The sequence below is a fragment of the Nannospalax galili genome, unplaced genomic scaffold (assembly GCF_000622305.1).
Source record: "Nannospalax galili isolate Female #2095 unplaced genomic scaffold, S.galili_v1.0 scaffold247, whole genome shotgun sequence".
Classification (NCBI taxonomy): domain Eukaryota; kingdom Metazoa; phylum Chordata; class Mammalia; order Rodentia; family Spalacidae; genus Nannospalax; species Nannospalax galili.
In genome coordinates this window covers 35,029-50,662 of record NW_008356952.1, presented here as the reverse complement: position 1 = coordinate 50,662, position 15,634 = coordinate 35,029, and the positions used below count along the sequence as shown (strand labels likewise).

General features: G+C 40.2%; 1 protein-coding gene across 1 annotated transcript in view; it reads right to left on the bottom strand.

Moving 5' to 3' along the window:
• The window catches only part of Adhfe1 (alcohol dehydrogenase iron containing 1), a 33,709-nt gene that overhangs the window by 10,915 nt on the left and 7,160 nt on the right, over positions 1 to 15,634 (bottom strand). Inside the window, exons 4-12 of the mRNA XM_008854762.3 lie at positions 15,131 to 15,184; positions 14,818 to 14,972; positions 14,481 to 14,677; positions 12,658 to 12,735; positions 11,281 to 11,386; positions 6,736 to 6,888; positions 3,748 to 3,846; positions 664 to 742; positions 323 to 419 (exon numbers count right to left, since the gene is read on the bottom strand). Of these exons, the coding sequence (XP_008852984.1) occupies positions 323 to 419; positions 664 to 742; positions 3,748 to 3,846; positions 6,736 to 6,888; positions 11,281 to 11,386; positions 12,658 to 12,735; positions 14,481 to 14,677; positions 14,818 to 14,972; positions 15,131 to 15,184 (1,018 nt within the window). The remainder of the gene's footprint in view (positions 1 to 322; positions 420 to 663; positions 743 to 3,747; positions 3,847 to 6,735; positions 6,889 to 11,280; positions 11,387 to 12,657; positions 12,736 to 14,480; positions 14,678 to 14,817; positions 14,973 to 15,130; positions 15,185 to 15,634) is intronic.

Below are 15,634 nucleotides of genomic sequence, written 5' to 3'. Positions count from 1 at the left end.
ATAAGTGTATTGCCTGCATGTGTATGTAAGTGCACCTATGTTATGCAGTACCCTTGGAGGTCAGAAGGCGGCATCAGATTCCCTGGAACTGGAGTTACCTGTTGTTAGTTGTCATGTAGGTGCTAGGAATTGAACCCAGGTCCTCTGTAAGAGCAGACAGTGCTCTTAACTGCTAAACCATCTCTCCAGCCCCAATATTTTGTTTTTGAGCTACTCCAAAGTAACATTTTTTTTGTGTGTTACTTTTATGGTTATATTCAGGAAGAATCCTGGGAAACACTCCACCTCAGTGGACCACAGATTTATGAATAATGTTTTATACCTAATATTTCTGCTGTCTCCAGGTGCCGCTCTGGAAACATCTGGGCTGTGAAGGTGAACACTGCTGGAGATGTGAGCACCACAGAAAGGCCATGGGGCTGGGGAGAGATGGACAGAAAGGTTGTTCTTCCTCCTTGGTACCCTGGATAAGACTAGAGTACTCTGAGAAGTCATGAACTGAAGGAATAGGCTAGGGGTGGAGCTCAGTGGAACAGTGCTTGCCCGCATGCATGAGACCCTGGGTTTGGTCCCCAGCACCCCCTCCCCACTGACAAATATACTTCTGGAAATTGTGAGGATTATAAGATTTAATTAAGTAATTTAATATTAAGATATTTTTACCACCAAAGGGTGATCCACATTGTATTCCTTGGCTTTATATGTCTTCACTAAACCTGAAATTGGGTAAGACATGCCATGGCTGGAAAAGAAAAAATTCTTATGTTGACACACAGATGGCCAAATTTAGTAAACACAGACATTGTTATGAGAGCACCCTTCCCATCTCTGGACAGTATTGTTATCTCACAGAGTTTATATGCTGCATTTTTTTTGATGCAAAGATGTATTATGATGTACTCCAAGTTTAGTGTATTCATTAATAGAACTTCTGAGATACTCAAACATCAATGATCATAGAATGCATGCATTTGATAATATACAAGCTGGACCAACCAGTGATCTGTCCCTCAAATATTTGATAGACTGTTTCAAATGTTTATACTAATGGTGTTGAATCATAAATAGCCTGAGATGCTAGGATAATCAGTTCTCTATTAACTGACTTCTCTTGCCTGCATTCTGCCTTAAGGATTTATTTAGATTTAGCAGTCATCAAGAAAAGACTTCATGGATACACACACACACACACACACACACACACACACACACAAGCAAGAGTCAGAAGGGGAACTGGGTGTCTTGATTTATCCTCTCCTCTTTATTCTTGAAACAGGATTTCTCCTGAACCTGGAGCTAGGCTGGCAGCAAGCCCCAGAGATCTTCCTGTCTCTGTATCCCACAGTGCTGGAGTTACAGGTATATGAGGCCATGCCCAGCTTCAAAGTGCAGCAAGCACTCTACCCACTGAACCATTTCCTCAGCCCCCAATGGATTTTATTTTTACTGGAAAACACAAACTTTATATCCTTTTGAATTCTTAGTGAACAAACAGGAAAATAGTGTAGTGTAATGGATAATTCAGAAGATAAATATTGTGACAAATTAACATGTAATATTCACAGTTAATATTACAAAAATGAAATACTAAATATGAGCAAAATAGTCTGTAGCTCTTTCATATGGGTTATTGGATGACTTTGTATTTATCTAGCAAAAGATTTACATTTCATAAGAAGAAGTATTTTGGTGAATTATATGAATGTTTACTGAAAAATTGAGTTCAAACATCTTGTATGGGACAAATCAGGAGCTGCTGTTTCTCGGAGTTATTGGATACTTTGGAATATGCTTTGCCTCTCTTGGGATCAGAAAATTATTGCTCAGTGTGTTTTCAAGATGTGGTAGGATTCGTGTAGCTTTCAAAGGCAGCTTTCTGCAATATGTAAAATTTCAGTTGACTGCTTTTAACAGTTGTCTATGTTCTTTGTAGAAAATAAAAATTATCCATAATCCTGTTTCCTCCTAGCCATTTTATACACAGATGTAATAATTTATGATCTTATTGTGCATATAGTTTCATACACTTCTTTTGTTACTGCTATTCTTTTTTTTTTTGTTTTAAGTCTCATGTAGGCTGATTTCAAACTGTCTATGTAACTGAGGATGACCTAGAACCCGTGATCCTCCTACCTCTACCTCACAAGTGCTGGGATTACAGGTGTGAGCCATTGTGCCTGGATGTTACTTAATAATCTTTGTAACATTTTCCCATATAAATCTGTTTTAAAATAATATCTCTAATGACTTTTATTCTTTAAGTACTATAGTTAAGTACGAACTCTTGTAAATCAAGTGTGCATTAAAAAAATTTTTTTTCAATTATATGTGCTACAGACAAATATCTTTAGAAGGAAATCCACTGAACATCTATGGCTATTTATTTAGGCTAGATTCCTAAAAGTGAATTAGTGGGCCCAGAGGGAGAAAAAACTTTCAGGCTCTGGTACATTTTGTTCATTCATTTTTTGGTAGAATCAATTTATTCTCCTATCAGCAACAGAATTTGAGGATCATCATTTCAGTACAGCCTAGTAAAGCCCTTTTCTAATTTTCAACCTTCTCTATTTTTTGATGTTAAAGCAACATACTAATAAAGTTTCAGTCAAATAGACTCATTTTGAGCCTTTGACAAAGATTCTCATCTATCCCCCCTCTCCTTTTTGTTCATGAGACATTAAAGGGGAAAACTCTGCATTTTAGATTTTAAAAATCTATTACATGGCAAAATATGGTGAAATCAGCAGAACTCCGATTACTGCTGGTGTGAATATAAAATGGCATAGACACTGTGTAAAAGATGGCAGTTTCTTTAAAAAACTATGTAGAATTGCTGTATGATCCAGAAATCACACTCATATGTCCAAAATAAGAGCAACAAAAATACGTGTATGCAAAATCTTGCACAGGAATGTTCATTTCAACATTATTTATAAAACCAACAACCCAAATGCCCATCAACTGATATGAATGATCAAGTAAAACAGGAAAGAATGTTGCCTAGCAGTAAAAAGGAGTGAAGTGCTTATGAATGAGTGAACCTTAGCAACAGTAGTAACAGTAAATAAATAAAACACACCAGACATGAAAGAGCACATGATTTTCCGTTATGACATGCCCCAAGTGGGGAGATGTAGAGAGATGTATGGAGTAGCTCAGCAGCCTCTTAACAGTGAGAAAGGTGTGGGGATTGGTAGGCAACAGCTAAGGGGTATGGGATTTCTTTATGGAGCAATAAAATGTTCTAAATCAATGGTTGCAGAGCTTTGTGCAAAGACTAAAAACCAGTGAATTATATGCTTAAATGAGCAGATTGTATTTTGAAAGCCATTATAAAAAATACATGACCCAATAAACTGAATTCAAGTTATGAAAATATTTTCAGACCTTAGATTTATTCCTTACATAGCATATTTAAAATTTGTCACCTGCCCTGAATTGTGTGCTTTTACATTTATATATTTTATCTATTATTTTTATTTTATGTATTTGAGTAATTTGCCTGCATGTGTGTAAGTGCACCCCTGTCATGCAATGCTGGAGGAAGTTAGAGAGTGGGTCAGATCCACTGGAACTGGAATTATGGACAGTTGGTAGCTGCCATGTAGGTGCTGGGAATCAAACCCAGGTACTCTAGCAAGAGCAGTTAGTGCTCTTAACTGCTGAGCCATCTCTCCAGTCCAAAATGTACATATATATTTTGAAGCAGCATCTTGAGTTAAGAAAATAAATCACATGTTTACTTACCATAGATGAACACCAGCATTTCCAAAGCCAATGCCAGCAAAAGTACTTGCCAAGTGCATACTGGACCTTGCTTCAAGATCATCAGGATTTCTGACAGCCCTGCAATTATATAAATACCAAAGAACAACACCAACTTTGGCATTTCCTACTGAATAAAGAACTGCTTTAGGGAAAGATGAGAAGGGGGAATATCACTCAGTAGGAAGAAAAATTAGACAAGTTATTCAAACAACACCTTGTCTTCTAAATGGAAACCGAAGGGAAACATGTTTTCTCATCAACAGTTTCTCCAAAGGCATAATAAATATGCTGTCAGCCACTCCTGTGATATAAAGGTGCTGGGGAAGCAAAGCCCTGATCCTTGGACTATGATCGCTGCTCTAGGGAGGTGACCTGAGGCTCAGAGTGCCACATTCTCAGAATGCACCCTGAGTCCTGTCACCCAGGATTACTTGCAGGCCAACCCAGCTGGCCTAGCCATCTTTTTTTCTGTGACGTGGACCCAAACTGAATCCACTGGGACCTCTTTTCATGTATGTTGAAACTGCATACTTTCCCCATATTGTGACTGTAGAAGCGGGCTGTTACTGTGGGACCAGCCATAGCTTGCTCTGTATACTCCCAGTGCCATTTCAGAAAAACAAATTCTCATAGAGCCTTTGAGACTTGCTCAGCCTGCTTGGAAACTGTCCCCAGGAGAGAGCCTGAAGCTTACCCAGTGAACCACTTCTACTAGATGTTTCCAGACTTTGCCTTTGGTAAGGGGTCCTCTTAGGACACTTAAATGGTTAGGTGTTTCTGCCTTTCCACAATGCAAGGTTAGCTCCTCATTCCCAGACTAAAAGGTTGAGTAGCAGATGATCAGCTTTCAGTATGCCCTCTGTTCATCCCAGCCTCTCACTTCTCATGGTGGCTCTGTCAACCTTCTGTCTCCTTATTGAGTCTGTTTTACTCTTTACTGTAATCTAGCACTGCTGAGCTTCTCTGCAGCTCTCCTATGTCCAGGGTTTCATATCCATTCCTTCCATAGTGCTACAAAATGTGAATCCAGGTTCCCCTCTCCAGGAGAATTTCTAGTCAAGGCTAGAGGAGGCACGGTGACCACATCTAGACCTACCTAGCCTAAAGGCCCATGTCCCTTCCCTCCATTGTATATAAATACAAAAATGAATCTGACTCATATCAGGTGTCACTCTTCATGTTTAAAATATAGCTAATCCTTCTCTGTGGGTTCTATATCCACAGACTCAGTTAACCATAGATTGAAAATATTCTGGAAAAACCTCTGAAGGCTGGATGTCGTGGTGCATGACTTTAATCCCAGCACTGGGAAGCAGAGGCAGGCGGATCTCTATGAGCTCAAGGCCAGCCTGGTCTACATAGTGAGTTTCAGTACAGCTGGGGCTACAGAGAGACCCTGTCTCAAAAAGACCAAAAAGAAAAGAAAAAAGTAAAAGAAAATATCCTGGAAAAAACTCTGTATTTGAATTGAACAAGTATATTTTTTCCTTGCAATTGCTCCTTAAACAAGATAGTCTAATAAATATTTACATAGAATTTGTATCATGTTACATATTATAAGCAATATAGAGGATTTAAAATATACAGGTAAATATGTAGAGGTTATACGCAAATGTTATGACCATTTTACATAAAGGACAGTTTTTGGTGTTCATTGGGGCCCTGAAACCAATGCCCTGTAGGTACCACTATAAGCTCTTCTTCTTTCAGGAGTTTATTCTTCCTTGTTCTCTCATAGCCTATGGCTATCATTATGTACATGTACGCATTTGTATTTTTTAAGCTTTTAAAAGACTGAATCACTGGTTTATTGTTTGCTTGTTTTTGTTTTTTTTTTTTTTTTTTTTGAAACAGTGTTTCTCTGTAGCCATAGTTGGCCTGGAACATGCTAGGTAGACCAGACTGACCTCGATCTCATAGAGATCTATCTGCCTGCCTCAGCCTTCCTGGCGCTAGGACTAAAGGCAGGTACCAACACACTTGGCGTGTGAATCAGCTTTTGAAAAATTAATTTAAATTTTTGGTTTTAGAGCAGGGATCTTGCTATGTTGCCCAGGCTGGCCTCAAATTCCTAGGCTCAAGCGATCTTCCCTCAGTCTCTCCAGTAGTTGGGATTATAGCATGTGCAATTGTGTTGGTTTGTATTTATGTTCTTAAATCTTTCAAAACCTTTTGGGAATCCTTTTACATTGTAAACACTGGAGGCAATACCTTTTCTATCGCCTCAGTCAGCAATCTCCACATAGTTTTTTCTTGACCTTAATTCCTATGAGTTTGCTCACTGGGAGGCTTCTGTGTGTCTTTGGGATGTAGATGACACTGCCAACATCTGCCTGTGTGGTTCTCATTTCTGCCAAGTCGCAAAGGCATCTCCCCTCATCTTGGATTCAGTTTCAGAGATTTTTTTTCTGTTGCTGTTTTTGAGAAAGGGTCTTGCTTGCTGGCCTAGTTTTCACTATGTGGCCCAGACTGGCCTCAGACTCACAGGAGTCCTCCTGCCTCAGCCTCCTAAATTCTGGAATCACAGGTATGGGCCACCACATTTGGCTAGTTTGTGAACTTGGATGAACAACCCTCTCCTCTTTTTGTTTAGACTTTCTCACTGTGTAGCCCTGGCTAGCCTGGAACTCACAACTCATGGAGATCCACTTGCCTCTGACTATGAGTGCTGGAATTATAGGCATGTACAATCATGTCTGTCTATAAACCTCTTCTTAATCTATCTGTGCTGTTTATATATTAGGGGCTTTCAACTGTCTCCTTCTTAGACTGATGGGTCCAATTTTCACCTGTCATCCCTTGGACCCCTTCAGAGCTCACCAGTGACTACCACTTCTCCACATCTCACACTTTTCCACATTGGAGAAAGATCTGGTGAGCATACCTTTCAAGATCAGGGATGTCAGGCTTCACATGAGAGCAGAAAATGGGTTTTCTGTTTTGTATCTGCCCCCCAGGGTGACATACCTCTTCAGGTACTTGGCTATAATCCTCAGTGCATGGACTGCCCAGATGTCGCTGATTGGGTTGCTGCCCTGGTATGCTGGCCTTGTGATGGGATTGGAAGGGCAAGGGCTCCGCATGTTATAGGGAATGGCAGTGTAAGACTCCAGAGCGTGGCTGAAATGTTTAAAATACACAGAATGAGCATAGTCTTCCCCTTTTCCTCCCCATTCACTGTAAAACTCATAACTACCATTTTTAATTCTTGACTTGAAAAAAAATATGGATTCTATTTTTTATGTGTCCACACTCAAGGCTGGGACTACTTGAATATTTCACAGTTGCCTCTTCCTGCTGGCCTGCTCCTCAACTGCAGGGGATAAGACTAGAATCACCCAGCTAAGATGCACTGGGTCCACAATATGACATGAGCTATGTTTTTCAGTCTTGGAATGGAGGATGTCCTCTTTTCTATGCGTGAGAAGCAGAAAATCACCGTTTGAACAAAACATTACAAAAAAAAAACCCACTTGGTAGATGGATACTGTGGTTTTGTGATTCTCAATAGGGACTGAAAGAAAAATGCAAGCTTAAAGCATACACTGGGAGGGTGGGGCCATGAGTCCATGGCCGAGTTTGGCCTCTGCCTTGTAACACATCTAGATTACATTTAGATTCTGAATCCAAGAAGAAGACCTGTTCCTTGGGGGATGACTTCCCTGAGTAGAGCTTACCGAATCTGTGTAAAATGGGGAGGTCAGACTACTGGTTTATAATAAGAAATGCAACAGTGGAATGAGATAGACATCTGGGCCTTCCAGCAACTTCTTTTCCTGCAGGCAAGCCCTATGCCAGCTAGTTTATGATCATAAATCCATGAAATCTGAACAAGGGGAATTATCTCCAAGGCATCAGTATGTCTATCTTTAGAACAGGCCACTGTACCTTAGGGGAAAATTCCTTGGGACAAGTGTTCTCTAGGACAGTCCTTGGAGGAGCAATGTTACAGTCTGGATCTAAAATGTCTCCTAAAGGTCCATGTGTTGAAACAAAGAGAGGTCCCTATGAGGAATGGAGAATTTTTAGTAGGTGGGGCTTGGTAGAAAGAAATTAGGTAATTGGAAATGTACCCTTGAAATGGAAAATGGGACTCCAGATTCTTTCTCTCTCTTTGCCTCATGGCTGCAATATGCTCCTACCATGACCATACTTTGCTACCAAATAGGGCCAAGTGACAATGGAAATATCAAAAATCACAAGCAAAATAAACCTTTCCTTATTTTAAGGTGCTTGTTTCAGGAATTTTGTCACAGTAACATAAGCAAGTACCATCAATATCTCCCTGTGTGTAGCCCACTCCCTCCTTAGATGGTGAAGTCTGGATTTGAACCATTCCCTTAAAAGTAACTGCTTTACAGGGTTCATACTGAGTTCAATATTGTATAACTGTATTAATTCAACTGTGAACCTAAAAATTTATAGCCACTTTGGAAAGAGATGTATTCTTGCTCTAGAGTGTGTTACTGAGTATGTTAAGGCTGTAATGAAATGCTTCTTCTAATCATGTGGTTATTAAATAAAAAAATTCTTCAAGGCATAAAAATTTGCTCCTTAATAATTAGATGTGGAAAACATTACCATTGAAATCTACTGGATGACTTTATACCCATGCTCAGATGCCAAGGATCTTGGAAAGTAACTGATTGTGACTAGTGATAATCAGATATATAGAGATTAGAAACTCATGTGCAAACATCTTAGTGTTAATTGCATTTAAAATGAATTTTTCTGTATGAAACTGTGTATTTTAATAATGAAATGGAGATCTTTTTTAAACGTTAAAACCTCATTCAATTTTATGTCTTATAGGGTTTATACTGAGTACAATATTGTATAACTGTATTAATTCAACTGTAAAGCTAAAAATTTACAGCCAATATTGAAAGCGATGCATCTTAGCTCTGGAAATTGTTATTGAATATGTCAAAGCTGTTGCAATGAAATGTTTCTTCTAATTATGTGGTTATTAAATAAATAATTAAAAAAATAAATGCGCGCACACACAATATGTATATCCTTTGCTCTGGTAATCATACTTCAAAGGGTCTAGCCAAGAGCAAAAGGAGAATCAAGATATTCACTATAACTCCCTTTGCTAACAGAAAGGAGAAGTAACCTTACTATAGAAACGGCTGACTAAGTCATGGCAGAATACACAATGATGAGGCTAAAAAAGTAATTATAAAGATGTACAACCAAATAGGAAATAGTCCTACTAAGAAAAATAGTATTAAAACTCACTTATTTTTGTTATATCGTTTCAGAAGACAATGTGGAAAAAATACCGACAGATAGGTACTAAGGAAAAGGCCAGGGTTTGCGGAAAGTGGGATGTCAGCATGTTTGTTTCTGGTTTAGAATTTTACTTCTCATGTCTCATAGTTTAAACTTTTCAAAACATCTCAGAATTAAACTGAATATATAGAAAAAAAAGTAACTGCTTGGGCCATGGTGTATTTATTATATGTTTTATAGCTAGGGAGGGTAAACTTATTTCTCTTATTTCTAAGCAATTGAGAGACAACTCATGAAAGTTTGATAATATTGAACAGAATGAATTTGGACACAGTTATCTAGAACACAGTAAGGAATGCAGATCAGGGATTTTCTAGTCTTAGATATGGATCCTTATTCAACAGCAGTTAATTCACTGATGTGACAGTCACAAGCCCTGTCCTAGGGGAAGTGCTAGGGAAGATGGCTGTGTTCTCCACCAAGCTCATGATGTGATGGGAGAGATGGACAAGGGGAGAGAGAGTGTCTCAGAAGTGGTGAACAGGCTATTAGGGAACAGCAAAGAATAAGCTGTACTTGAAGAGGAGTTGGGGGGGGGGTGGAGTAAGGGCTTCAAGGAGGAGTAGGTGTGCCTGTGGAATTCAAAGTTTTCCAAGCGATAAAGAGCTGAGTATTGGGCTATATCACAGTCTAAAGAGTTTGACCCTTCTATAATAAGTGTGGAAAGTCCCTGAACGACTCACAGGGTAATGTATTAGCTATTTTTCTCATTGCTGTGACAAAATCCCTGACAGAAGCAACACCAGGGAAGAAGAATTTATTTCACTTCACAGTTTCAATGGGTCTCAGTCCATCATGGCAGGGAAGACACAGTGGCAGAAGCAGCTCCGCCCACACACTGGGAGCTTTTGGTAGAGCTTCTCACATATTGGCCTGATCAGAAAGTGGAGAATAGGACGGGAAACACAGCCAGCCAGGCTGTAACTCTCCAAGGCCACCAGGCAGGCCCCATCTCCTCAAGGTTCCACAACCTCCCAGAGCAGTAACACATACTGGGGACCAAGTGTTCAAACACATGACCCTGGGAAGGGCATTTTACACTCAAACCATTACAGACAAAGAAGTGTGTGTGCACATTCCTGCATGTGTAATTGGTCATATTTCAATCTGGAAGCTTGTGGGAGAGTTGGAAGGACTATGGGATGGAACTAGGGAAACCAGTAAGGAGGCTACTGCAATGGTTCAGGCAGGGGCTGAGGCAGACTTGAACCAAGGAACATTGAGGCTTGAGAAGACAGAACAGATATGAGAGATTCAACTGGCACATGAAACATTATCTGGTGACTGACTGTGGGCATGATGAGACAGGAGAGGTGTCTGTGGAGTCCTGCTACTTGCTGAGACCACGGACTTAGGAGAAGCTGCAGTATGGGGGATGCTTAAGGGAATGATCACATTTCATCAGCTTTAAGATGCCACCATATATTTAAAGGCTGCTGAGTACATTATAAAATGCAGCATTTTAAGATTTAAAACACACTGCTAGGATTAAAAAAACTGATTTTGATTTTAACATATGTCCTGATTTCAAAGTGTTGAAACTATGATAAAACATGCATGAGCCTGTGGATGAGCTATGGTGATTGGGGACATGTTGAAAGTAAAGTACCTGAAGGGCTCCGCAAGGAGACTGGCACAAATGCCCAGTCCAGGAATGAGATCTGTCATTGAAATGCAGATGGGAGCCCTGGCTCACTGTGCATTGAGTCTGGTCACATCATCGAGGCCCTGAAATCCAGTTCTCTTTTTCTGCTAGTGAGAGTCTCACATTGCACAGTGCTACCAGGAGATGATGATGTGTGTGAGGTGCTGAGAGTGTACATGTTGGGCCTATATCCTGGAGACACTAGCCACCTTCTGTACCCTCCTTCCTGGTGCAGCCCTGAGCTTTTCCTGGTTTATGTGATCACAGCGGCAGGTGGTATGGTCCTGAGTACTGTGTGTCATCTTAAACTGACCCTTTAGTTGTGATTGTGTGGTCAGAGAAGTCTGGGTGGTCCACCCTGAACAGCAGGTTTGTGGCTCTCACAGGATGGCACCCAGTCATTGATCTTTCTAGCTTCAATGTTTTCATCTAGGAAAGAGGCAGCCAATGCAAGGGGTGCTGTGGATGCTAATCAATGAGGGCTTATCAGTATGAATAGGCACCTGGGTGGAAAAATACTGTTTATAGACCAGTTCTGAAAAGCCCCTCCAGATGGCATCAGTACCTACCAAAGGACATCAAAGCCACTGTTGGCAACCACCTGGCAAGGCATGTGGAGAGTGTGCAGAGGATCAACTAGTCCCAGTGTAGGTTTGATGGCTCGTGAAGCAATGCCTGAAACATAAAGATTTTTAATAGATGCTAAAGGAAAACTCACCATTAAAAAATTAAATAAACAGGATAATAAATTTGAAAACAAAAGTATAAGAAAAGATTTATTTTTATGTAGTGAGGCAGCAAAGGACAGTGAAAAGATCTGGAACCACAAACTGGGCTTTCAGTGGTATGTTGGGGCTGAATCCCCTAGATACCAGGGCTGGGGCATGGATCTCTTCCAGCCCTCCAGAAGAGTGACACCACTGGCCTGGCTGGGAGTGTTTATTCCATAGAAACTTGCAAAACTATATACTAGAGCTTATTATTCAGTTTTGAAGAAGTTGCTTACTAGCATGCCACTGTCTGTTGTTCTACACTGTGCTTTGTGCCACTGGACAGGTCACTTAACCATCCCCTCCCCAACACACACACCATAGTGCCACGGATTAAATCCAGGGTCTTGTAAATGTTAGGAAAGTGTTCTACACTGAACTACACCCTCAACCCAGATTAAACTATAACAGTACAGGGCCTTATCCCTCACAGAACTGTAGGGATCAAACGAGATAATATATATGTAAATCTTAAAAATATAAGGCTGAATTTAAGTGTTGGTTGTTATTGTTGTTAACAATGTCAAAGGATCATGTAACTTAATTAAAATAAAAACATCACTGTAAGTATTCAGGTAAGTGTCAACTTATCTGGCTACAAGGGCTGGAAGGAGTACATAGGCCAGACTCACGGAGAAGGATTTCTAACAGAACAGCCAAGAGTCAAGGAGAAGCAGGATAAAAATGACTAAGTCAGAAAAAAGAACAAAAAAAAGTGATCTGGAATGGGACTATGACGATTACATGGAACATGAGGTAACTTTCTGGAGTTACAGGAATGCTTAGAATTTTGATTGAGGTGTTGGTTACATATGTATATTTGTTAAAACTCAAGTCAGACTCTTGAAAAATGTGCATCTTATTATATAAGATTGCATTTCAATAAAATTGATTTAAAATGTTAAAAAATGCCAAAGGGAGGACACACCCATTTATCACTGATTCAGCCAATAACATGGGCAGAAGAATGGCCCATTAAGATTCTTGGCATTTTGATAGACTTTTGTGGGCAATTCTCAACAAGTTTATTAGACTATTTTAATATGAATTTTGAAAAAGAGACTGTGTGCATTCTCCCTTAACAACTCCTTGATTTCCAAATAATAGCATTAAAGACAAGAGAGTGGGGTTAAAAAATGAGAGAACTAAAAAAAAAATTATGTGTGACGTTCTTACCAGTTTTCACTTTCAAATGCTCATAGTCAAAAATGGCAACCCCAGTGGTTTCACTCCCGGTTCCTGAGGTAGTTGGAACTTGAACAAAATAATATTAATATTAGAAAGTATCCAAATAAAGGTCAGTAGAGATATTTAATTTAGCCCTAGAAATAAGAAACAAAGTTAGGGAAGGAAGCATCATGGACCTTACTGCTTGTCTGACATATGTATTTGTATGACATGGATGTAAAGATGACATATGTGATGTCTGTGCTTGTATTACTATGCATGCAATTTGTTCTCATTAGCATGTATAATGTATAGACCTATTAGCATAGATGTATGAGACTTGTATCTGTGCTAGCATATATATATGATGCTGTTTGAATGCACATGCATGTTTAATATATATCACGTCTCTGTAGGTACATGCAGGTCTACTTCATGTTTACACGGCTTCTATATTTGTGCTAGCATGCATGCATGAGATACATGCCTGCATTAATATGCATGCATGATTACTATGCTTGTGTTTAATATGCATGGTATCTGTACCTGTACAAATGTTTCATATGTTTATCTCCATTGTCATAAATATGTATTGAATATATGATCTCTGTGGTAACATACATGTATCATGTCTGTGTCAGCATTAACACATGTATGTTAATCATATCTGTGTATGAAGCCTGTGTCATATTGGCAGCTATGAGCTCTGGAAACTTCTAGAGTCGAGCTTACACTGCTCAGCACCTCTGTAGGAACACTGTAGGAACACTCAGTTTTTCTGTCTCTAAAAGACATCTTTATTACTGCTTGGCAACAAGCACAGAACTCTCTGCCTTTGCTGGGCCTCGTGGTTTTGCAGTTCTGTCAAGTATTTAAACTTAACTAATCACCTCTCTGTGTGATGCTGACATGGTTCACCAGAGGGTCCCATTTGCCAGACCCCAATTATGCTGCTCCCTGCTGCTTCCTCATTCACTTGGAGCAGGTCATCTGCCACTGACTCCCTCAGGTCCCTTTGCTGGTCATTTACAGCAGGGCAGGAGAGGGGAGAACGGAGACAAGACTTAAACTGAGAGTACCTCCCTGTTCCCAGTTAGTGTATTTTAGCTACAAATCTTTAATGAGTAATGTGCTAACAGTCATAAAAAAGAGAGGGAAGAAAAGACTAGAAAATCCCAAGGCCCCCTGTGGAACATTCAAGTTCTTTTAATATGGATTTGTGCACTGGGCAGTCATGGAGCAGATGTCCTCCAGAATGACATGGCCACATGTCCCAGGAAAGAGACAAAGCTTGAGGTCAGCTGAAGAGCCATTGTGTGGGAGAAGCGGTTGAGTCATTGAGAAATAACAGCAAATGTTCTCTTCAAACTCCACAGTGGCTGGCAAAATGGGACAAAACAGATGGGTTTGGAGGATAAGCCTGCCAAGAGAGGAACCTACCAAATGTCATGGAGGATCCTTCCCCTCCTCCACACTGTGACTCCATGCCCTAAATCTGCAGGCTTCCTCCCACTGACCCAAATTCTTTCTCTGGGCAATAGCAAAATCAGAGTTTTAAAAATGAAAGAACTGTTTTGGTCTCTAAACAATGCACTTATTTGAAATGTACAAGTCAGAAAGTTTTGGAACCAAATTCTTTCTCTGGGCAATAGCAAAATCAGAGTTTTAAAAATGAAAGAACTGTTTTGGTCTCTAAACAATGCACTTATTTGAAATGTACAAGTCAGAAAGTTTTGGAAATACAGATTTTTTTTTTCGTATTAATAGCTGACATGGTTCTTAGGGCCTTTTTTTGCAACTTGCAAAATAAAGGAAACAAGCAGAGTCTTTACCTGCAATCAGTGGCTTAAGTGGCACTGTCACTGGCTTTCCCTTCCCAATGGGGGCGTTGACATAATCAAGGAACTCAGAGTGAGGGCTGGATGCATACAGATTAGCAGCTTTACAGGTGTCCATGGTGGAGCCCCCACCCACAGCAACATAGGCATCAAAGGCTCCTTTTTTGGCAAACTCAATTGCATCCATGAAGCTTGGAGAACAGAAAAGAAAAGACCATTATGTCATCATACCTTTCAGAAATACATTGCCATGGCATTAAATAAGGCCTGGGGCAAATTTTCAATGACAGCCATTTGTGTTTAGTAATTAACAGGGGCACTATAGAGTTACCTTGTATCTGTGGGTTCCACCCTCACACCATCATAAACCTGAAAGTTGATGCCATTCTTTACTAGGGAATCCATAGCTATTCGTACAGGAGGGAGCTGGGAGAGGTTCTTGTCTGTCATCAAGCAAACATTTTTAGCCCCCATGTTCTGTAGATCCTACAATAAAAATCAATTCATGAGTTAGGTTTGATTGCAATAAAGCTGCAGTAGACGCTGTGCGCAAGCTTAACACTGTGATCTTTAAGAATAAAGGGTTCGATTATTGTCCATTAGCACAGTTGCAGCAGGAGGCTGCAATCATTTCAAATACTTGCCATGCCCACTTCCTTTGTAACTCCTGCTCCATATCTAATATTTGAAACAGCCATCTGAAAAAAAAGAAAGCAACATTTAGATTAGCGTATGTCAGAGACTTGGCTACTGTATTTCAAAAGCCCGAAATGGGTCCTCATTGTCTAGAGAATAAATTGTATGCTGCTTAGCATGGCCTTTGAGGTCACCCACCCTCTAGTTTCCCCCTTCTTTAAACAAACCTTGACTCCAGTCATTCTGGTATTGTATATATTTGCCTTTCCCAGATACACCACCATAAACTCTCCATTGTTCCTTCAGTTTCAAAAACCTGCCTTCCCCAACCTCTACCTCTAAATTAACTCTCTCAACTCTAACTCTCCAATTTTAGTGTTATTGCCTCTGCATACATTTTGCCTCTTCATCTACCCAACCACCTTGCAAGCATGCGCACCCCCAGCTGCCCCCCCCCCCCCCCCACGCCTCCCCATTCCCGGCCCCGCGCTGGATTCTGGCCGCTCAAGGAA